The sequence below is a fragment of the Papilio machaon genome, chromosome W (genome assembly GCF_912999745.1).
Source record: "Papilio machaon chromosome W, ilPapMach1.1, whole genome shotgun sequence".
NCBI lineage: Eukaryota > Metazoa > Arthropoda > Insecta > Lepidoptera > Papilionidae > Papilio > Papilio machaon.
Genome location: NC_060015.1, coordinates 8,455,294 through 8,477,891, shown reverse-complemented (window position 1 = coordinate 8,477,891; position 22,598 = coordinate 8,455,294). Strand labels below are relative to the sequence as shown.

General features: G+C 32.9%; 2 protein-coding genes and 3 long non-coding RNA genes across 5 annotated transcripts; 3 read left to right on the top strand and 2 right to left on the bottom strand.

Moving 5' to 3' along the window:
- Nucleotides 1-4,139: 4,139 nt before the first annotated feature.
- On the bottom strand, nt 4,140-8,303 carry LOC123723384. The gene is made up of 3 exons (XR_006756721.1): nt 8,246-8,303; nt 7,625-7,741; nt 4,140-4,267 (listed from the first exon to the last, which is right to left on the bottom strand). It is a non-coding gene; the product is annotated as an uncharacterized LOC123723384 (long non-coding RNA).
- Nucleotides 8,304-9,701: 1,398 nt separating this feature from the next.
- On the top strand, nt 9,702-10,252 carry LOC123723386. The gene is made up of 2 exons (XR_006756723.1): nt 9,702-9,960; nt 10,165-10,252. It is a non-coding gene; the product is annotated as an uncharacterized LOC123723386 (long non-coding RNA).
- A 1,690-nt stretch (nt 10,253-11,942) lies between these two features.
- Nucleotides 11,943-15,077, top strand: LOC123723074 (myosin-4-like). Its single transcript, XM_045685621.1, has 10 exons — nt 11,943-12,025; nt 12,220-12,422; nt 12,592-12,779; nt 12,852-12,958; nt 13,350-13,524; nt 13,806-13,901; nt 14,026-14,210; nt 14,293-14,506; nt 14,646-14,705; nt 14,889-15,077. The coding sequence occupies exons 1-10, from the start codon at nt 11,943-11,945 to the stop codon at nt 15,075-15,077; spliced, it is 1,500 nt and encodes a 499-aa protein (XP_045541577.1).
- A 3,231-nt stretch (nt 15,078-18,308) lies between these two features.
- LOC123723385 lies at nt 18,309-18,877 on the bottom strand. Its single transcript, XR_006756722.1, has 2 exons — nt 18,601-18,877; nt 18,309-18,396 (listed from the first exon to the last, which is right to left on the bottom strand). It is a non-coding gene; the product is annotated as an uncharacterized LOC123723385 (long non-coding RNA).
- Nucleotides 18,878-18,912: 35 nt separating this feature from the next.
- On the top strand, nt 18,913-20,220 carry LOC123723379. Its single transcript, XM_045685953.1, has 3 exons — nt 18,913-19,155; nt 19,277-19,480; nt 19,745-20,220. Exons 1-3 carry the CDS (start codon nt 19,107-19,109, stop codon nt 19,885-19,887), a joined length of 396 nt encoding a protein of 131 aa, XP_045541909.1. The 5' UTR covers nt 18,913-19,106; the 3' UTR covers nt 19,888-20,220.
- The last annotated feature ends 2,378 nt before the right edge of the window (nt 20,221-22,598 follow it).

Sequence of the window (22,598 nt, the reverse complement as noted above, 5' to 3'; positions counted from 1 at the left end):
CACATATCCATCAATGCCCCTAATAAAATGTTTTTCACAGATGCAAGATGTGGTTATAAGAAAAGTATAATAAGAAAAGATTGTACTCGGCAAAATATCCGACAATATATAAAAACAATATTTGCTGTTATGTTGTTATGGACTACAGTTTTATTAAATGCAGATCACACAAAATTGATTTTGTGGAAAAGTTAGAAAATTTGACCATAAACATATTTATTTATAACTGGTGCAAAGATACAAATAAAATATTAAGTGGGAACAGGTCTGACTTTGATGAGAATGATGTTATTCAAAAACTTGCATATCAATATTGTAAAAAAAGATGTAAAAAAGATAACAAATAAAATATAATTACATATGTTACTTGTGAGCCCAATTTTAGAAAAAACTAGTTTATTGTAGGCCATGCCATGTTACGTATATATATATATATATATATATATATATGTTCATGTATGTAGTAGTATATCCTGAAATTGAGTTTTGCCGGTAACATTTATTCCCGATATATTTTTTTCATTTTGTTCCCATTCCTTTAGAATTAAGAGGCCTGTTGGTTTAATGTTGATGTATAGATAAATAATATATAAAATAATTGTTTTATCTTAACATCAACATTCAAATCACAATATCTACTTCGTATTGAAAGAAAAATAAAGTAATCATTAAATGGTACTATTTATATGTAGGTTGCCATTTGTTTCCGAAACAAAACAAGAGATGTCGTTACATGAGCGTCTGTTAGAGTGATGTCTCTATCTCAAGTATACAAAGTTACTCTATGGTTTGAACAAAACTGGCAAGTGGCAACGGTTATTTCGATATTTGTTTCTGTCTGGTCTATGGTTAAGTCAAAACATCATAGACAAAACTTAAACATTGATCACAGATATTTAAGATAGCTTTAACTTTTGCTTTTTTAATTACAGCGACATCTAACGTTTCTTCATATTAACTTTTTCGACAGACAGATGGCGCCTGTACGTAAGTTTTGTAATTATTGATCCTTACACTTTTCGTTTAGTACTAAGATTGTGCACCTAGGGATGTTAACATTGAGTTAAAAATCGATTTTTCGAAAATCGATTTTTACAGTTGATGATAAAAATCGATTTGTCGATTAATCGATTTTTAAAAAAAAATAATCGATTTTAGTCGATTTTTATAAAAAAATTTAAAATACAGGGAAAATATAGAAATACAATACATTATTTCCTTGGCACTTATTGCAATAAAACATTTTATAAAATAAAATAAAAATTAAGTAAATGTAGTAAAACAAAACAACAAACTTATGATTTTAAAAACGAAAATATGAAACAAATAATTTCTTAAACATTCATTTAAACACTAAAAAAATATTAATAATCACAAATAAGATAAACTAGCTGTGCTAATGACTTCTTCCGCGTAAAATACTTTTTTCGGGTAGCATTTTAATTATTTAGGCTGATTATTTTACTTAAAATTATAAAAATTACATCAAAACATATTAAACATACAAAACATTCTCATAAACCTTATATTTTTCCATACAAACTTTCATGTCCTATTCCTTATTGTTATTTTGTTCCCTAGAGGGTAACTTTTACGAATTTAAAATGTCATATTTATTTATATCAAATTAACAGACTAAAAATAAGTTTCAAGCTTCTAACTATAAAATTGATCATACTTCCATATCCCCCTCTTTCAATCACTTGAAAATCCTTTTTTTATTATTTCATTGAATTCTATTCTATTTCTATTTAATAAGTAGCCCATGTCCTTTCTTCAGGCTCTAGATCTAGACTATCTTTGTACCAAATTTAATTTAAATCGGTTCAGTAGTTTTAGCATAAAAGCGAGACAGACAGAGTTGTTTTCTTATTTAATTTAATATTAGAAGGCATAAGTATTAGAATATAAAAATATATTAAACTGACTCGTTCATTTACAACAATTTGCAATGAACTTGTTTATCGTATTATATGTCGCAGGGCGTGAAATATCTCATCGATAGCCCTTTTAGAAAAATCGAATAAATTATATAATCGATTTTTAAAAAATCGATTTTTGTAAAAAAAATAATCGTTCCATAAAAATCGTAAAAAAACTTATAATAATCGATTTTTTCATAATCGATTATTATTTTAACATCCCTATGTGCACCCTGACTAAGCATCGGGTACTTAAGAAGGGTGCCGAAACTGTCACATAGGTCACTGTGTTTAGTTGTAATGTTTTTAAAGACTGATTTTCCTCATCTCTCCAGTGGATAAGCTGAAGATGGCGCTGAGACTCATCAACAAGAATTTGGCGGTACATCTTTTCAATGTCTCCTGTAACAACGTAAGTATTTTGGCGAAAACGTAAAAGAATCGAAAGCAAATCATCTTGCACTACTGGTCCAACTAATTGTATATCATTAAATGATTTGCCGGATGAGGTTTTACAGGAGGCATCGAAGACCACTCTTAATTTTGTGCTTTCACTCTGTTCACGTATAACAGCGTGATGTGGTAAATAGTCATAGATTATATACCTTATATTAGGTCCTTACATATGAAATTGGCGTTTTTCGTACTGGCCACTTTAATCACGAATTTCTCCTCTTTGGTAAGGAATTCCAAATTCAAATTTGTACAGCTATAGACTCATGTATTTGTGGTTCGATGACCGTCATTCATTTGTTTTTTTTCTTCTGTTTTTTTCTGTTTGCGTCACTCATTTTACAAAATGGAAAACTTAAAATATCGCATTATTTACGAGTACGAGTTCCGCCGTGGCACTAGTGCTGCGGAAACGACTCGAAGGGTGAATGATGTGTATGGCGGTCGTGTTGCAAAAGAAAACACAGTTCGTTTTTGGTCCCAACGTTTTCGTTCTGGAAATTTCGATCTGCAGAACAAGCCCCGTGGACGGCCTGAGACTCAAGTTGATAATGAAGAGTTGAAGGCTATTGTGGAAGCGGATCCATCGCAAACCACGTCCGAGTTAGCTGCAGGCTGCGATGTTAGTGATAAAACTGTTTTAATTCACTTGAAGCAAATTGGGAAGATTAAAAAGCTTGAAAGGTGGGTACCTCACGAATTGACTGAAGCAAACCGGCAAACGCGCGTCGACTGTTGCGTTACATTACTAAACCGGCACAATAATGAAGGTATTTTAAACCGAATCATTACCTGTGATGAAAAATGGGTTCTTTACGATAATCGGAAGCGCTCAGCGCAATGGTTGGATCCTGGCCAGCCAGCCAAATCCTGCCCCAAGCGAAAATTAACCCCAAAAAAGTTACTTGTAAGCGTTTGGTGGACTAGTGCCGGTATTGTTCATTACAGTTTTCTCAAATCTGGCCAGACTATTACGGCTGATGTCTATTGTCAGCAATTGCAAACCATGATGGAAAAGCTAGCGGCTAAACAACCTAGGCTGGTCAATCGCTCCACGCCACTGCTGCTTCACGACAACGCTAGACCATACACTGCGCAACAGACGGCTACTAAATTAGAAGAGCTTCAATTGGAAAGTCTAAGACATCCTCCGTACTCCCCGGACCTTGCTCCAACAGATTACCATTTTTTTCGAAATTTGGATAACTTCTTGCAAGGGAAAAATTCAACTCCGATGGGGCAGTCCAAATCGCCTTCAAAGATTTTATTGATTCCCGTCCGACTGGTTTTTTTAGTAAAGGGATCAATGAACTACCTATGAGATGGCAAAAGTGCATAGAAAATAATGGTTCATACTTTGATTAATTAAATATATTATATTAAAAAATATTCGACTTTTTGTTCCTCCCATACAAAACGCCAATTTCATATGTAAGGACCTAATATTTGAAATAGATGTGCAACTCTACTTTTATAAATTACCAATAACTACAAATGTGAACAGAAGATGGCGCTGATTAAAATTCAAATATAAGTAGCGCTGTACTCGTTTATTAGTTATTTATAATTATTCTCAAAAGCAAATGACAAAATGTTTAATTTTAAATACTTTTAGTAATTTACACTGGATACAGTGCTCACAAAAATTTTAAGAAATATATTAATTATATTATGGTATTAAACCAGTATCTCTTAATTTTTGCAATGAAAAGATAAAAAACCTTATTAAATTTATTCTTAAAATATAGACTGGAAAGGTTCGATGATAAAGAAAACGCAATTTGTTGTATTATTTCTTTTTATTTTTAAGAATACGTGTCTTATAATATTTTTCCGCCTGGAGTTTAATGTTGTCCTCTCTGTTGAAATTTGTGCTTTTGCCATTTAGAATCCTGTTTACAGTAGTGCACCAACTGCTTAATGTTATATTTAGAGCTAAATTGCAACAAAATTTTATAACTTATCTTTATGTGTCAAGCATGTTAGAAAGGAAAAGTCACGAAATAGGGTGCCTATTATTAATTTAATATGAGCTTTAATATTTTTTCTTTCTGGCTCAGAGGACAAAATTTTATTTGTTATTTTAATTAAAAATTTCTGTTAGACATTTGTGAAATTTATCTGAAGGGCAGTTGAGGGATCTCTTCGTCTGGTCTCTTTCATAAATTAAACTATCTATTGTAGATTTTTTTCGTATTTCACTGTTGCATTTTAAACAATTTTTAAATATTTTTTTACATTTTTTAACAATAAATCCCCCAACATACCGCTTAGATTCTTCATTTAAAAATGTGTCATTTTTATTGTCATCTTTGCTCAGTATTTCTAATAAAGGATCTTAACAACTTTATTTCCCTTTCTAAGCAAATGCTTCAGACACTGTAAAGCCTTATTACTGTCTTTTTCACAATTGGCACCAACTGCATGTACAGAATTAAAATTATTAACTCCATTACTTCTAATGGAAGAAAAAAAGTTTTCAAGCGGATCCTGATTAAAATTTCTAGTCAGGAGGCTTGTTACATTATATGTACTTATTTTTTGTATAATTTATCATTTCTTTAAAAACTAATATGTTCTTTATCCAGTTTTTAATGGATGGTACCTGAACAAATTTTGTTATTTTCGTTCCATCTCCTCTTCCCATGGTTTCAAATTGCATTGACCTTAATATGGGTAAACAATCATCCCATAATTTATGGTGGATGGAGTTAACTTTTAAGCAGCTTTTATAAAGTTTTGATGACTCTCGATAGCTATGCCCATTAAAGGCATCAAATAATTTGTCAAAGATGAATAAAATACTCTGAAAATAATAATATAGAATTATTTCAAACGGTTTCTTTTGTCTAAACAGCGTGTCTTTACCATCGCGACAATAAATTAAAATATAAAATTAAACACCAATATTTACAGAGTTATTAAATTTTCCAAAACAAAGAATTTTAGAACAGCCTTAGGTTACAAGGAATATGAATAGGTTGAATGAATTTAAAAGGCTTGTAATGCGACGCTGTGGCAACCAATGAAAAAGTCTCTGAATGTATGAATCGGTCAGTTGTAGTTGTATAGGTGTTACAAGTTTTATTACTTTTTTATTACTAACTAGCTTTTTCCCGCGACTCCGTCTGCGCGGAATAAAAAAAAAGACAACGGGGTAAAAATTATTCTATGTCCGTTTCCTGGTTCTAAGCTACCTGCCCACCAATTTTCAGTCAAACCGATTCAGCCGTTCTTGAGTTATAAATGGTGTAACTAACACAACTTTCTTTTATATATATAGATTAATAGTTTGTTGAAAATTACTTTTTTATTATGGATTTTTTAACATTAATATTTTTATGATTATTGGCAAGTAGCGTTAGAGGTGTATTCATTTCTTGTCACGGTTGTAACGACACGCTGTATATTTCATTAAAAAAGAATGTTCAGACTGACGCCTGCTCAATATTGCGTCGGGGCATAGTGACGCGAAAATTGCCGTCGCCCGCATCAGGCGCTTGGACATTTTTTAATACAAATCGGTCGCGGGTGTGCCACTTGTCCCGAGATCACCGTAACGTTCACATGTATTTTTTAATTATATTATTTTAAAGTATCCGGTTGTTTAACTTAAGGCACCATCTATTTACTAAAGATAGAACAAGAATAAAGAAAATAAAACTGATAAGAAACTGGGGTTGACAAAAAGACATTTCAGTGAAAATAAATACTGGTAAGCAATGTTTCAAAGGTTTTACATACTTGCTAAAAACCGTAAAGTCGCTGACACTCTTTGACTGAAAACTTGAGCTGCATTTTTTACTTTCATTTTTGGAATCTTTTCTTTTATTACGTGGTGCTCGGTTAATTTATTTAACATTCTTATGTCATCCTCACCAACATCCACATCTAATAACATTTTTAAATGTTCCCATTTGGCAATTTTCACTTTACCGCCTTGAATAAACCTGACATTTTTTTTTCTAGAAAATTATTTCTTATACCCTTGATCAAATGAGGGGAATCAAAAGCTAAGCTTTGGTATTCTTTGTTTTGTCGCATATATTTTTCCTTAGTTTCAATGTACAAACTATTAATTGCACTCATATTTGGTCCTCCCTGGTCGCAAATGGTTGCAACTACCTTTAATCCGCATGAATGGATTTTTTTAATTACATCCGTAATTAAGGTTTTTAATATTTCTTTTTTTGTTGCACCTTGACAAAATGTAAAGCATAAAGGTTGCTTAAATTTAGCTTTTATACCTTTAATCATAAAGACCAAAGCATGGTCTGCTATTTTTATATGTTTGGGGGTACTCTAACCCCATAATTTGATCCCAGATATTTAAATACTGCATTCCTGGGGTTAGTGCAACTTCATCAAATATTAATAAATACCCTTCTTTTTAAGTTTTCTAGAATGACGTTATTCATCCCTGGTTCGACAGGAATTAAATTTAAAACTTGTTGCAAGCTTCTTTTTGATGGTAGAACAAAAATTCTCTGCATAAAATTATATGCTTTTGGACTTTGCTTATAAAGAGATGAGGCCTAAATTTTTTCCTCAATAGAAAATCTTCTTCCTCTAGGTTTTTTAATATGCTGTTGTTGCATTTTTGTAAATAAAAATGAAGTCTCCGGAAATCGCTCAATAACATGCAAAAATTTTTGAGAATTTCTTTCAGCTTTTTTTATCGTTTGTTTATAAGTTTTACATTTTAATCGTTCTTTTAGGAGCTTTATTTTGAGCTTCGATAACTCGCTTGGCAATTTCATTATTCCTGTGAAAAAATATATAACTATTAGATATAAATGTTACTAGTCATAAGATTAAGTTTGCAAACAGTGACAAAAAGCAAATGTGTGTGCATTGAAATTCAAAGAAATCCAGAATTATAACTTTATTCAACTTAGGCTTGTTTCAATCTTTTAGAAAAAAAAATTGAAATCTACAATCAGTTCAATAATTTACATCTGTTCAGAGAGGACTCAACAAGATTTCTTTTCGGAATCTTTTTGGAATATAAGGATCTTGCCATGTGCTCAAGCTTTCTTATTAACAAAAAGTTGGTAGTTCAGCCGTCAAAACGTAACAAAGTTTCATTCGCTTTTATAATAGAATATCTAATCTATCTCTGATATTTTTTATTATTATCAAAGAATTACAAAAAAACGGTATTTTTTTGCAAGAGCAATAACATCTTACGTATTATTGAATATACATACGGCCTTGTACACTGAAAATATGTTAAATATTTAATTTACCTTTCTTTGCAAATACTTTTTTTGTTCCACGTGAGAATGAAGGTATTTGTACAGAAATAACATCAGGAACAGTTTGATGTTCCAGGCCAGTAACAGGTATACTCCCATCATTAACAACTGAAATGAATATAAAAGTATTCAATTAAAGTGATAAATGCCATTAATACTAGAATAAAAACAATGTACTTGTGGCCGAATTGGCAGCCAAAAAAAAAAAAAGATCAATACATAAAAGATTATAGTGCACAAATTTATAGTGTGACCTAAGTGCACTCACTGTTCCTTTACTGTTATAGCTCAATGCGGATAATGGATATATGACACAACCAGATAACGATCAGGCACAGAGACTGTTAATTACATTAAAATTGCCTCATAGTATTGCATTGATTGAATGATAAAAAATTCCATGTATCTCAATAGATTATCTCAGAGTTAATCTAGAAATTCAAGAAATTAATTTCCTTTACTCATAAAGGCAGCATAGCAAGCAACTCATAAGCACATCTGCTGCCATTTTATTAACTGACAAATAAAAATTTGTCCAATATTACCACCATATTAACCTTTGTTTCACATAATTTTATACTTTAATATACACTGAAATACAGAACTACTTACATAAATTTAAAGTAGGAATGCTATTGGCTGTAAGTCTATTACCAGAAGTATGGAAGTGTCCTTCAAAATGCCTTCTACAAAGACGAACATTCTTATGTATATAATCGTTGCCCTTATTTTTCAGATCTTCACCAAGGACAGATTTCCATTTATTGAATCTATCCTCGTGAGGGTAACTTGGTGATGGAAATGAGTGCAGTGGTCCTAAAATAAAAATTCATAGCAATAATTATTGAAATAAGAATTAGAGCAATAACATCTTCGTTGCTGCACACTTTGGCCATCTTGGCAAAGGAGGTATCAGAGTTAATCACAAAACAAGCCAGAAGTAAAAGTTGTACTTTTGTGTTTTGCCTAGTGTGTTATGTAGCCAAGGGCCATCTTTAAAAGATTGCAGTAACGCAATTGCAACCCTTCGGTTTGCGGTTGATCATGCGCAGCAGTTATCATTTAACACCATCTAAAAGAGCCCAACAAACAAAAGTTCGTTTTCAGTCTGAGATTATGCTTGAAGTTTTTCGATAGCCAATATTCATAGTTAGTGTAACAAATAGAAGATAAGTAGGCTAAGTAGGATATACAAACTTAGAACTTACCTTTAAATTCACAAGCAAAATAACACTTTCTTTGCATGTTTGATGCTGTTAATCAACTTTCAACAAAGCCAAACCATTGAACAATCGGAAATCAAGTAGTCAGAGCGCCAAGGTCAATAATAATAAGCAAAGATAAGTCCAGAGTCAATAGCGGGGTCAATTCGTAAAGGCAAATATCAAATAGTCTAAAGAGAGCACAAGTATTCCGAAAAAGCAAAAATTGATCAAACACAACAGCGCACCGCAGGGGGGGTACACTTCCATACATTTGACATTTATCAAAAGAGAGCGGCTCCATCTATTAATTGTATCTGAAAACTTAAGTTAAGTTAGTTAGCACAAAATCACAACAGATGTCGCCACAAAAGCTACAATTGTATTACTAAACATTTTATCATATAAATTTTAGTAATATATATATTTCAGAAAAAGTATTAACTCTCAAACGATTTATCTTTTCTCTCAATCACTCTCTAAGCATTCTCCACCTACACAATAAATTTGAAACGTCTTAGTGCATGATTGCCATATTTAATTCGTAATAAAAGGAAAATCGATTTGTAACTTTCGATTCCGACATTGAAATATTTATTTCAAAAAAAGTATTAACTCTCAAACGATTTCTGTTTTCTCTCAATCACTCTTATACCATTCTCTACCTACACCATAAATTTGAATCGTCCAAGTGCATGATTGCTATATTTAATTCGGAAAAAAGGAAAATCGATTTGTTACTTTCGATTCCGACATTGAAATATATATTTCAGAAAAAGTATTAACTCTCAAACGATTTCTCTTTTCTCTCAATCACTCTCTTACCATTCTCTACCTAAAGTCCTTTTCATGATAGAAGTCCCGCGGTAATTTTTGGAACTAAATTTGACAGGTCGGCCATGTTGTCGTTCGTCAATGTTATCAAGTTCGTTTGTTGTGGTAGATTTTTGTGAGTTTTTAACTAGCTTAGTGCATTTTAAAGATTGTTTACAATGCCAAAAGTTGTGAAAAGTTCGGCTAGAGAAATGATATTGAAGGTGAAAGAGTTCGGTGAAGCGGAACAAAAGAATCAAGGTGTTTTAATATCACTAAACAATGTTCGGAAGAGAGTCGCCGCCTTAACAGGTACTTTTTAGGGTTGCCATATAATAATTTTTTGGAACTTTTATGATAAAAATTCATTTTTGCGACAAAATTGAACAAATATAAAAAATATAAACATAACGTGATGAAAGTAGGTAACTGAAAGTAAAACATATTTTACAAAGTACATAAGCATTATAAACTTAAAGTTACTATTATTTTTAATTGTTCATAATTTAATTGCAGGTGTGTCAGAGAAAACTGTAACAAGAATTACAAAAGAAGGTATAACAGCGGCGAGTACTTCGAAAAAAATTGTCACCCCAGGGAAGAATCGCCCGCATCCGAAAAAGTTCTTAAGACAGACTTAAGAAAAACTCTTCAGACAGTGATGTACCTATGGCCGCTGATCACAATTATTCAATAAAACTGAATAAAAAATTGTAATGCGTTTCTTTACCCTATTTTCTCATCTATTCCCTGTAAGTAGGTAGAATACCGCTTATGTAAGTAAATAAAATGTCTACCAACCCACTCATGGGAAGACCCATGCAATAAGACCAAATAACTACCGTTATTATGACTGTATGTGTCGTGTTATTATTAAATAATTTCAAATGACTAGTCTCCTTTTTTACTATGTTGTTTACCCATGAGTGGGTTGGTAGACATTTTGATAAAATGCCCAAATATACATTTGACTTATCAGAAATATACATGTTTCATTAATCTGAACTATTGTATGGGCTTGAGTAACGAAATTACAGCCTATCTAAAGTGTATTTATTTGTTAATACAATTTAAGAGCTTATATTGTTTCATCGCAGTATGCAGGAAATAGTATTTTTTGATAAATTACGTAAGCTAAATGTAAAATAGGTAAATTTTTTACTCATAAATGGCAATGTTACGTCACGCGAGTACAGCGCTGCGTCTGGGGGACTTCTTTCATGAAAAGGACTTTAAAAATCGTTTTATAATTTGAACTTTTGAAAACATCAAAACACACATGAAGCAATGAGCCTGCCATCTAGTGCTAGTTTTATCCAAAATCATTTTAAAATTACAGGGCCACCGACACTAGAGGGCATTAGTTTATATAGAAATTTTCTGTTCAGCATTTCTACGGCAGTTTCATCCCCATGCCCGCGAGCAAAAAAAATGACATTCTCACGGAAGTCTGTGTCACAGACTAAACCATCCAGAAATGCACAGACAAACATTAAAAGTTTCCATAGATTGATTTGTTTACTTAAAATTAATTTTGAAACGATTAAATTAAAAAAAAACATTTAAGTTAAAAATAAATAAATAAGTAACACATTACACGTTATAATTTTTTTTTGTATCACATTATTAATATTATTATATTATTCGATAAACATATACCGGCTGTCATTAACAGCCATTGTATGCCATAAAATATTTTCTTTGTTTACCAATTTCAATTATTATTTTTAAATTCGAATCTGGCCATATTATTTAAGTCAAAAAGCATTTTAAATTAAAAAAAAAACGTAAAGCCATTTAAATTCAAAGTATTTTGCCCCATTCAGTAATCGTTAAAACTTATCCAAAACATTTTTATTTACAACAATGGATATCGATGATATTACAAAGTTTGCAAATAGTAGAAGAATAGCCACGGATGCAGACAAGTTACGGGAGAAAGTCACTGAAGAAAAGGAAAAAATTATAAAGTTAAAGGTAGGGTTTCGTAAACTGTGAATTTTCACTACCGCAACATTTTTTTAAAAAACATTGTTACATATTGAGGTTCAATATGTTTTTGTATGTTGAACATATACATGATTTACTTTATTATTTCTTCGTTGTTTTACGAAAAAAAAACACTTTTAAAATTAATCTTAGCTCTTATTGATTAAATAAATCTTTTGAAACGGCAAATGAAGTGATGGTCATTGTCATCAACCATTATAAAGGTTGCTCAAGACACCGCGTACTGGGAATTGAAGGAGAAGTCGCAGCAAGTGCAAGACAACCATGAGAGACTGCAGCAGAACATGGCTGAGGTGCATATGCAGCATGAGGCCGCCAACGCTGAGTACCAGGAAGAGCTGAGACATCGACCTGAGATACTCAACAAGTAATTTTTAATTCATAGTTTTAGTAAAAAATGACAAAAACTAAGCGAAGACGATTTATTTCATAATCTACTGTCACTTATCAAGCTTCTTGCCCTTTCCTGGTTCTTTACACCTTCCTTCAGGTTCTTCAGGTTGACATAATGGGAAGCATTAATTCCTTTGTATGCTAAGTATTTATATCGCGGTCGTGCAGACTGTCATTCACGCGTAAGATCTGCGACGTGCTGCAAGAGTCGAGCGAGCGGCTGCAGGAGACGCTGTCGCGCTGCAAGGCGGACGGCGCCACACTGTACACAGCATTCAACAGCTCCGCGGAGCAGCTACGGGAGATGCGCCATAAGCAGGTGCAGCAGGACGAGAAGGTCAAACATCAAGTTGAAGGCCTGCAAGAGAAAGGTTTCATTTCTGGAATATATCTTGATAGTTTAACAACTTGCATAGAGAGTCTGCTATAGGGACCGCGATTGGGGATACAAAAAAATAAATTCGGAATCATTGCGGTAAATTTATATGATAAAATTTAAAGGTTATATACTATAAAAACAATGTTTTAAAATACGTGAAGTGTCGCTGTCGAGCAACCACTCCAGCGAGCTGGTTGAATACCTGACGAGCGCGAAGCAGCAGGTGGATGGTGAGCTAACGGAAGTGCGCGCGCAGCTCGCGACCGCTAACGCCCGCAACAACGACCTGCTCACCGCCCTCGGTGACAGCAACAGGGAAATAGACAGCCACAAATATGAGACGGACAGGGTAAGGATGTTGATTTCATATAATTTCATAATTTGTTTTCCTTTACGTAGTAAAATATATACATGATTATAGAAAGATGATATGATAACGCATCTTCAACGTGAAATGAAGAGACACGAAGATGAATACAACATCCAAACCAGCAACGCGAACAAAACCCTCGCACAGAAAGATAAAGAGTGAGTCCTTAATAAGTATTATTTACTTATTCATAAGCATAAATTCGGATTTCTTTATGTAGTCTTGGGAAACGGTCCAGTTTATTGCTAAAGTACAATTTCAAGTTGGAGTCATGGCCGACCGTCGGTGGCTCAGGGGTGCATGTCCTGGGTTCGAATCCCGCCATGTACCAATGTGTTTTTCGATTTTCGATTTACATATGTACATTTATCTGACGTTCTTACGTTGAAGGAAAACAGCGTGATGCTGCACATATCTGAGACGAAATTCAATGATATGTGTGAAGTCAACCCGCACTTGGCTGTGGTTGACTATGTCCTAGTCACCCCTAACTTATGGTAGGCTCCGAGCCCCTCAGTGGGTCTATTGAGCTGATGATGACAATTTCAGGATTCAAGAAGCAATAGATGCTGTTCAATCTCTCAAGCAAGCGTTGATGAACCAAGAACAATTTATAAAGAGCGTGAGCGACGAGAGAAACTCACTGCAAGAGAAGGTGGCTGACTTGGAGGAGGAGCAGCAGCGTCTGGTGGCTGCTATGGAGTCACTCAAGATGCAGATGCAGGTAAAGTACATAGAGAACCGAAGGTCTATCGCGACATGAATTTTTAAAAGAGACAATAAATAACAACAAGCATAATGGTATAAAAGTACTCGGAGAAGAAATTTAAGTACTTGTCGCCTACAACACCGTCCGTGTGCAGTTAAAAAAAACTTTATAAAGAGATATGAAAAATAGATAGTAACCGATTCTCAGACCTACTGAATATACATATAAAATTAAAAAAAAAAAAACTTAACCAAACATTGAGTCAAGAGAATTTTATATATAACATTTTGTTACAGGATACAAACTCCGCCAGAGCATGTGTAGAAGAGAATTTGAATAAGGCATTAAATGAAAATAACGATTTAAAAAAAGAAAATTTTGATTATGTTCAAGTAAGATATGTTTTATGGAACACAGGCAATATAATAAAGTCCTACTATATACTTAGATAAATAACTTAAACTTAGGTAGAACTAAATATTAAGCATTTAACAGGTATTGACTAATATGAAACAGGAAATGGAGGATTTACAAATGCAAATAAATTTATTGGAAAAGGATAAAACACAAATCAATGATGAATTGCAACAAAGTAAGAAAGATTCCAATGAAAAATTTGCACAAATACAGCAGCTGGTGACTGAAAAGAAACAGCTCGAGGATCACATCGAAGAAATTAAAAATAACGCTAAAGCTTACCAGTATTTATGAATTTTAATTTACGTAAAGTAATAATAAATTTAGCTTCCGAATTAGTTAATATTATGTAAAAAATTGTTATAGGGAAATCGCCGAAGGTAAACAAAAGGATTTGGATAATGAAATAGATACGAAAGTTAATGCAATAAATTGTCTCATGTCTGAGGTGAAGACAGCGACAGATGTAAAATTTAAACTAGCCAAGGTTAAGAAAGAGATGGAGCTAGAAAGAGACGCTATGAAAGAAAAGGAAGAGAAATCGAAGAAAGAAATTAAAAAGCTTCAAGATAGCGTTCGAGTGAGTCAGTTAATTTTCATAAATTCAATAAAATTGTACATAATTATAAATAAAGCAGACAATTGCAAGGTTTGGAAGTTTTTTCCGTGTTTTTAATATGATTTGAAACATCAAAGACACTTTTAATGTACGTTTTTAGGTCAAGGAAGCTGAACTTACTCAGAACATGTCTATGATTCTGGAGTTAAGGAGCGAAAAGGTTAGATATTTATTTTATAAGTAAGTATATATTTTTAACTAAGTTTGCAAATAAATTGCGAGAAAGATTTTAAAAACAATAAAGCACACTTGGTTAATGACAGATTTAGGCGTCGGCCGTCTCAAATATACGTTTAAAAAACCAAAGAGAGGTAGATTACCGATTCTAATCCTATCTATTCAGGGTCGTCTGCAGCAGACTATCCAAGACATGCAGAAAACAGACAACGTGGAGAAGAAGTTGACCGGCCGGCGCTGGCCGCCCCCTAAGGAACATTTCGTCCTCGAGCTCGACGATAACGCCGTCATGATGACCCCCCCTCGCGCGGTCGGCTTTAATACATATACTGCAGCACTCATAGTCGTTAATTGATCCCTAATAGAGACACTTATTAAAGACTACTTATAATCTACACAAATGTGGATCCTTAACGACTTACATTCACTTAAGTATTTTTACATCATACACTAGTATTTCAAGTATTCCAACAGCAAAAGTTGCCATTTTTTATTAGAAAGTAGCAAGGCAAGAAACTGTTGGAAAAAGGCTGGAGCTGACGCCACCCGCCGCCTCCTCCACTGTGCCCACCGCGCCCACCGCGCCCACCGCGCCCACCGCGCCCACCGCGCCTACCGCGCCCACCGCGCCCACCGCGCCCACCGCGCCCACCGCGCCCACCGCGCCTACCGCGCCCACCGCGCCCACCGCGCCCACCGCGCCCATGGCTTCCATGAGTCCCGATAGTTTGTTTAAAATCTTTGCCGACTCTAGCTCTGATGACGATACACTAAACGTAAGTCAAAATACTATGTAATATTAACAAATCTCAAGCGTATAACATATCTGCAGATCTAATGCTGCCTAATCTTAGTCCTCTTTCTAGAAGTAGATTTGTCAGAGTAGACGATGCATAGGAATGGGAAATTATCTCATTTTGTGTGCCCCTTCCTCCGTTGATGTAAGGTAGGCAACGCGTCTGCAATTGCGGATGTCTATGGACGGCGGTCGCTTCGCTATTTCGGCGAATTCAGGTGGCCGCTCGCTCGTTTGCCAACTTATGATATAAAAAAAAAAAATTAGGATCAAAATAGAATATTTTCTTACTATCTATCCGTACACAAAACAAATTTTATACATTGGCAATATACAACAAAAATAATATGGTAAAAGTTTATTTTGTGTTACTTATAAAACTAAAGATGCGTCATATGGTATAGGAGACGGCAGTGAAGCGCTGTTTCGCTGCTCTGTCTCGTGGCGAAACTCTGTCGCGTGCGCAAATGGCCACGGCCAGCGTCGCCACGCCAACAATTCGGTTTACAAGTGATCCTATAGATGTTTCACATCTAAAAAAATTTTTCTGTTATGAAAACAAAATATAACAATAATAATAGAGAATAATTTTAAATATAGATTTGGTAAAATTTGAATTAATCTAGAACCTTCTGTATGGGTATTTATAGATAATATTTTTCATTATATTCAGGATGTATGCATAAATACGATTTATTTGTGGCAAAACTAAACTGATGTTTAATTCTCAGGAAATTGTATCAAATGCGAAGGAGGATACTGCAAAGACAAGACCTCGAAAGTTCTTCAAGCATAAGAGGTTGGAAACAAAGAAATAGAATATTTTTGTTTATGGACTTGTTCTTATCTTTTCTAAATTTTGTTTCAAATTATTTGAAAATAACAGTTTAACAATATGTTATTAGCTGTTTTTTAAAGGAAAAATACTTTCTTCTTTTAATTTTTTAGTTATGTGCAAAATTTACGTCGAATAAGTTTTATAAGTTATGCGTTTGAAATTATTTTGAGATGCATTTGTTTGGTTAATAAATTTTAAAACTTTATTTGCAGTTTTACTTCTTTACAGTAAGTAATTCAAATACATGTTGCTTTAATCTCACTTATAAGTACGAATGTTTTGATGCATGATGGATGTTCGTTACAAGGTAATTCCAGAACGCCAGCAGTCGCCCGAGACTCCGCCTGCGTGGAATTAAAAAGAAAATAAGTAGCTTATGTGTTCTTCCGGACTAGGTTCTAAATCTATGCCAAATTTCACCGAGATCCACGTAACCGTTCTAACAAACATCCATCCAACAATACTTACGCATTTATAATGAGTAAGAAGATTGGTCAAGTGAGTTTGTCAACACAAGAATTTAAGACAAGACAACCAATTTTATTAAAGTCTCAAAGCTCAGGTGGGCAAGAATGGGTCAGATAAGTTTGTTTTAAAGTAGTTACGCAGTTGAACCTCCGTGAAGTTGGCCCCCTCACTTTAATTTTTTTAACTTTTTTTTACGCAAATCGTTTGAGAATCGTTTGAGAGGGTTTGAGAGAAAAGAAATATCGTTTGAGAGTTCCTACTTTCTCCGTAAAAACAATTTCAAATTCTAGTGTGAAGTTGGCCCCCTCACTTTACTTTTTTTTATTTTTTTCAATGCGAATCGTTAGAGAGTCGTTTGAGAGACATTAAGAGAAAAGAAATATCGTTTGAGAGTTTTTACTTTTTCTGTAATAAATATTTTAATTCTGGGCATCGAAAGTTACAAATCCATTTTCCTTTTTTTCCGAATTAAATATGGCAATCATGCACTTGGACGTTTCAAATTTATTGTGTAGGTAGAGAATGGTAAGAGAGTGATTGAGAGAAAAGAGAAATCGTTTGAGAGTTAATACTTTTTCTGAAATATATATTTCAATGTCGGAATCGAAAGTAACAAATCGATTTTCCTTTTTTCCGAATTAAATATAGCAATCATGCACTTGGACGATTCAATTTTTTTGTATAGGTAGAGAATGATTAGGCAGTGATTGAGAGAAAAGAGAAATCGTTTGAGAGTTAATACTTTTTCTGAAATATATATTTCAATGTCGGAATCGAAAGTTACAAATCGATTTTTCTTTTATTACGAATTAAATATGGCAATCATGCACTAAGACGTTTAAAATTTATTGTGTAAAGTCCTTTTCATGAAAGAAGTCCCCCAGACGCAGCGCTGTACTCGCGTGACGTAACATTGCCATTTATGAGTAAAAAATTTACCTATTTTACATTTAGCTTACGTAATTTATCAAAAAATACTATTTCCTGCATACTGCGATGAAACAATATAAGCTCTTAAATTGTATTAACAAATAAATACACTTTAGATAGGCTGTAATTTCGTTACTCAAGCCCATACAATAGTTCAGATTAATGAAACATGTATATTTCTGATAAGTCAAATGTATATTTGGGCATTTTATCAAAATGTCTACCAACCCACTCATGGGTAAACAACATAGTAAAAAAGGAGACTAGTCATTTGAAATTATTTAATAATAACACGACACATACAGTCATAATAACGGTAGTTATTTGGTCTTATTGCATGGGTCTTCCCATGAGTGGGTTGGTAGACATTTTATTTACTTACATAAGCGGTATTCTACCTACTTACAGGGAATAGATGAGAAAATAGGGTAAAGAAACGCATTACAATTTTTTATTCAGTTTTATTGAATAATTGTGATCAGCGGCCATAGGTACATCACTGTCTGAAGAGTTTTTCTTAAGTCTGTCTTAAGAACTTTTTCGGATGCGGGCGATTCTTCCCTGGGGTGACAATTTTTTTCGAAGTACTCGCCGCTGTTATACCTTCTTTTGTAATTCTTGTTACAGTTTTCTCTGACACACCTGCAATTAAATTATGAACAATTAAAAATAATAGTAACTTTAAGTTTATAATGCTTATGTACTTTGTAAAATATGTTTTACTTTCAGTTACCTACTTTCATCACGTTATGTTTATATTTTTTATATTTGTTCAATTTTGTCGCAAAAATGAATTTTTATCATAAAAGTTCCAAAAAATTATTATATGGCAACCCTAAAAAGTACCTGTTAAGGCGGCGACTCTCTTCCGAACATTGTTTAGTGATATTAAAACACCTTGATTCTTTTGTTCCGCTTCACCGAACTCTTTCACCTTCAATATCATTTCTCTAGCCGAACTTTTCACAACTTTTGGCATTGTAAACAATCTTTAAAATGCACTAAGCTAGTTAAAAACTCACAAAAATCTACCACAACAAACGAACTTGATAACATTGACGAACGACAACATGGCCGACCTGTCAAATTTAGTTCCAAAAATTACCGCGGGACTTCTTTCATGAAAAGGAGTAAAAGGACTTTACTTTTAGTGACAAAAACTTTTTCGGCGGTTACGTGTTCGTTAAGTTTTGTGTTGTATTATTTGATTCTTTTCAAAAAGACGATTTGGCTTGTTTACGGACTCTGTGATTTCTTCTACAACGATTTTTCCTGGCTTTGGAAATTGGATACCTTTTTTCTGTAACGACATACCTGGCTTATCATCGGATTTGTTTTATGCTTTGGACAAAATGCCTAAGCAAACTAAATTGAAATGTTATTTTGGGTGCATTGTTGATGGTAAGACTTTTTTGTAATTTTTCAAACTGTAGAATAGAGATGGGCGTATGTAGAATGTTAAAAATTATACATTATTAAAGTTTATTTTTTTACTTAAATTTTTACATTTATTTATTTTTAGGTCCATTACATAGATTTCCAAAGTGGCAGTATTCTCATGAAGAGAGATTTAATTCTTGGAAAGCTGTTTTAAGTTCGGAGACTCAAGGAAATGGCAATGCATACATATATAATAATGTCCGTATTTGCTATAAACATTTTGAAAATTATTATCAATTACCTAGTCACCAGCTTACCAGAAATGCAGTGCCTACATTGAATTTAGGTAAGCAGTGAAAAAAGTGATATCAAACAAGACTTGGTTGACATATAACATTTATTTATTTATTTAATAAATTATAACCTTTGTTAGTATCAGTTTTCTCTTCTGGTTGGGATTATAAGTAAAAATAAACAAATTTCCTCTCATTTGAAATGAATTGTGTTCTAAACTGAAATAAGTAAGCATTCAGTAAAAAAGGCAGACATCCTACAAGAAATATGTAAATTTATTAGTAAAAATTATATTAACTTTATTTTACATTTACAGATTTGCCGGAAAATTTGCAAAGGCAAGCTATTTTCACTACGACAGCAACACCACCAACAAAAAATCCAATGGATTCATTTGCCCATCCATCTACATCATCTACATACCATTCTCGGCAAGCAATAAGTGGTGAGTTATTCTGAGATAAAAATACTCCTATGAATTCGGACTGTTGCCCACTCATTGAAAGCTACAGAGATTTTTGGATTGACTTAGACTTAGATGTAAATATAGTATTGAATTCTGTTTTAAATAATATGCTGTAAAGCACATCTGGGCTGTTTTCAATATGAGTTCCATAACAGGAATAAACATTTATTTGATTTAAAAGTAGCAAGTCGTCCGGAATGGTCTGAATTTGACACATTAATAATTGACTTATTAATTAGTTCACAATCTTTACCTGGTGACATCTGAAGTTTAAAGTAAATTGATAATCAGAAAGCCAATGATCAGAAATAAATAGAAAATCATTACTGTTTAAGAATAGCTCAATTTAATTTTATGATCCTTACTTAACATTTCTTGGATGTTTTGATGAACCAGGCTTATACAAGTTTTGTCATTATTATAATTTATATTTGTAGTTATTATTCTTTGACAATTTATTAAATTATTGTAATTAAAATTTTTGTGATATTTCATAGTTTTTGTAATAGAACTCTCTCTAAAGATGATATTTGTAACAGTTCAGTGTATAGATGTTCATTGTTTCATCTTAATAACAGAGATTAGCACTGTAAATATAATAATCAAAACATTAACTAATTTACTTAAAAATATGTAAAGATCTGATGAACATCTGTATAGATAAATCATGGTAAGTTATGTTGTTTATTTTTTTCCACTTTCATCATTTGAGCAGGAGACTAGAGCTTGCAGATATTCATATGCAATATCTAAAAAACATAAATCGCAAGGTATTAAACAAATATAAGTCAATTATATTGTGGAAAAATTTCATTGTGTTTATACAATACAATGTTATTAATTAATTTACTATGCTTTTTTTCAGGATTCAATAAAAAAATTAATTTACTTAAGCAAACAATCATAAGATTGAGAAATAAATGTAAAACTCAATCAATGAAGATTAAAATGGCAAGTAAGGTTTCTAAATCCAAAATATTTTTAGAAATGGTAGAACAATTACCTGAACCCATAAAAATTTTTACAAATATGCAATTAAAATATTTAAAGAAGCCAAGGGGACGAAAATATACATTAAAAGAGAAAATACTTTCACTTACAATTTTGAAACAAAGTTCCAAGGCCTATAACCTATTAAAAAACATTTTTATCCTACCGTCTAAAAGAACATTACAAAAACTTTTATCTTGTGTGGTCTTAAAGCCAGGGATTAATCCCCATATTATGTATAACTTAAAGAAAGCAGTAGTAAAGCTATCAACTGTAAAAAGGCTTTGTAGTCTTATCTTTGATGAAGTGTCATTGGCACCTGGTCTCTACTACAATTATTTCCATAAAGAAATTATAGGATTTGAGGACTATGGTTACAAAAAAACAAACAAAATAGCCACAGGTGGGCACAGTTAATCGAAAAGTTAACTTCGTTAATCGTTAATTCGTTAATTAAAAAATTAACTTCGTTAATCGTTAAAGCGTTAAATTCTCGAAAATTTAACGCAAGTTAAAGTTAATCGTTAACAGTTAACCATACTAAAATTATACATACTAATTTCACACTTATGTGGCGACACTTGTTTAAAATAGTAATTTGACGACTATACATTTATAGAATGTACACATTAGTATAAGAGACAAGTATGAATGCATTATAGTATATTTCATTACGAGTGTGGAAAGCCTGTCATTGCAAAGAGTTCCGACAAATGTCTACCCGAGCCGAGGCGCAGCCGAAGGTGAGGGTTGACAGTTGGAACAAGTTGTAATGACAGTTTCGCACCTGTACTAAACAACTATTTTTGATACAGTTGCGAAAAAATTAAGCAATTTAATAGAATAGTAAAAACACAATAAACTCGAACTAACTAAAATTTTTGGAAAATGGCGCCAACCGTAAAAGAATACAGAGATTTTTTTGTTTTTTTCACCCATTCTGGGTAGGCAAAGGGAACTATGCCCAAACAGCCAAGTCTTCAGTAGATTATTTTTATTGATATGAAATGAAAATGAAATTTAATGAGATGAAATAAAATGAAACCTACCGAATTCATTGAATCAAATCATTAAATCTGATTTTGTAACAAATTAGGAGCTTCTTTTTTAGAAATATTTGCATGAATCATAAAAACTTCAATGAATGTTTTTTTGTAAAAACTTCGTGGTTGGTTTTTCTTTTTAACAGACATTATTTTGATAGTTGGGAAAGAGAACGCACGAGTTTGGAAAAGCTAAAGAAAAGGCACGAATATAAAAGTGTTTTAATACAGTTGCTCAAAAAGTGGCTTATTGCAGGGACGACGAGCGTTCGGAATGTGGAATATTACATACACGTGCTTTTATATACTAGTAATGAAATATACTATTTCGAACCTTCTTTTGATTTTGTCCTGTTGGTCACGTCTTTCCCGGACGCTCTGATGCATACACTTGCATGCGAACTTCACATATATCAATTATCAACTCGTTCGTTCACCATTCGAGTCGCCGACGGTCACCCAACATAGCTGAACTTACGAGCGTGGCGTGGCGCGTAATTTAAACAAAATGACGGCACGTCTCCAAGTTTCTAGTTTAACGATTAACGGACTTATATTAACGGAAGTTGAGTTTAACGGAAGTTAACAAAAGCGTTAACACTTTTTGAAGTTAACTTAAAAGTTAATCCGTTAAGCAAAATGTTAACTTCGTTAATTAACGATTAACGGAT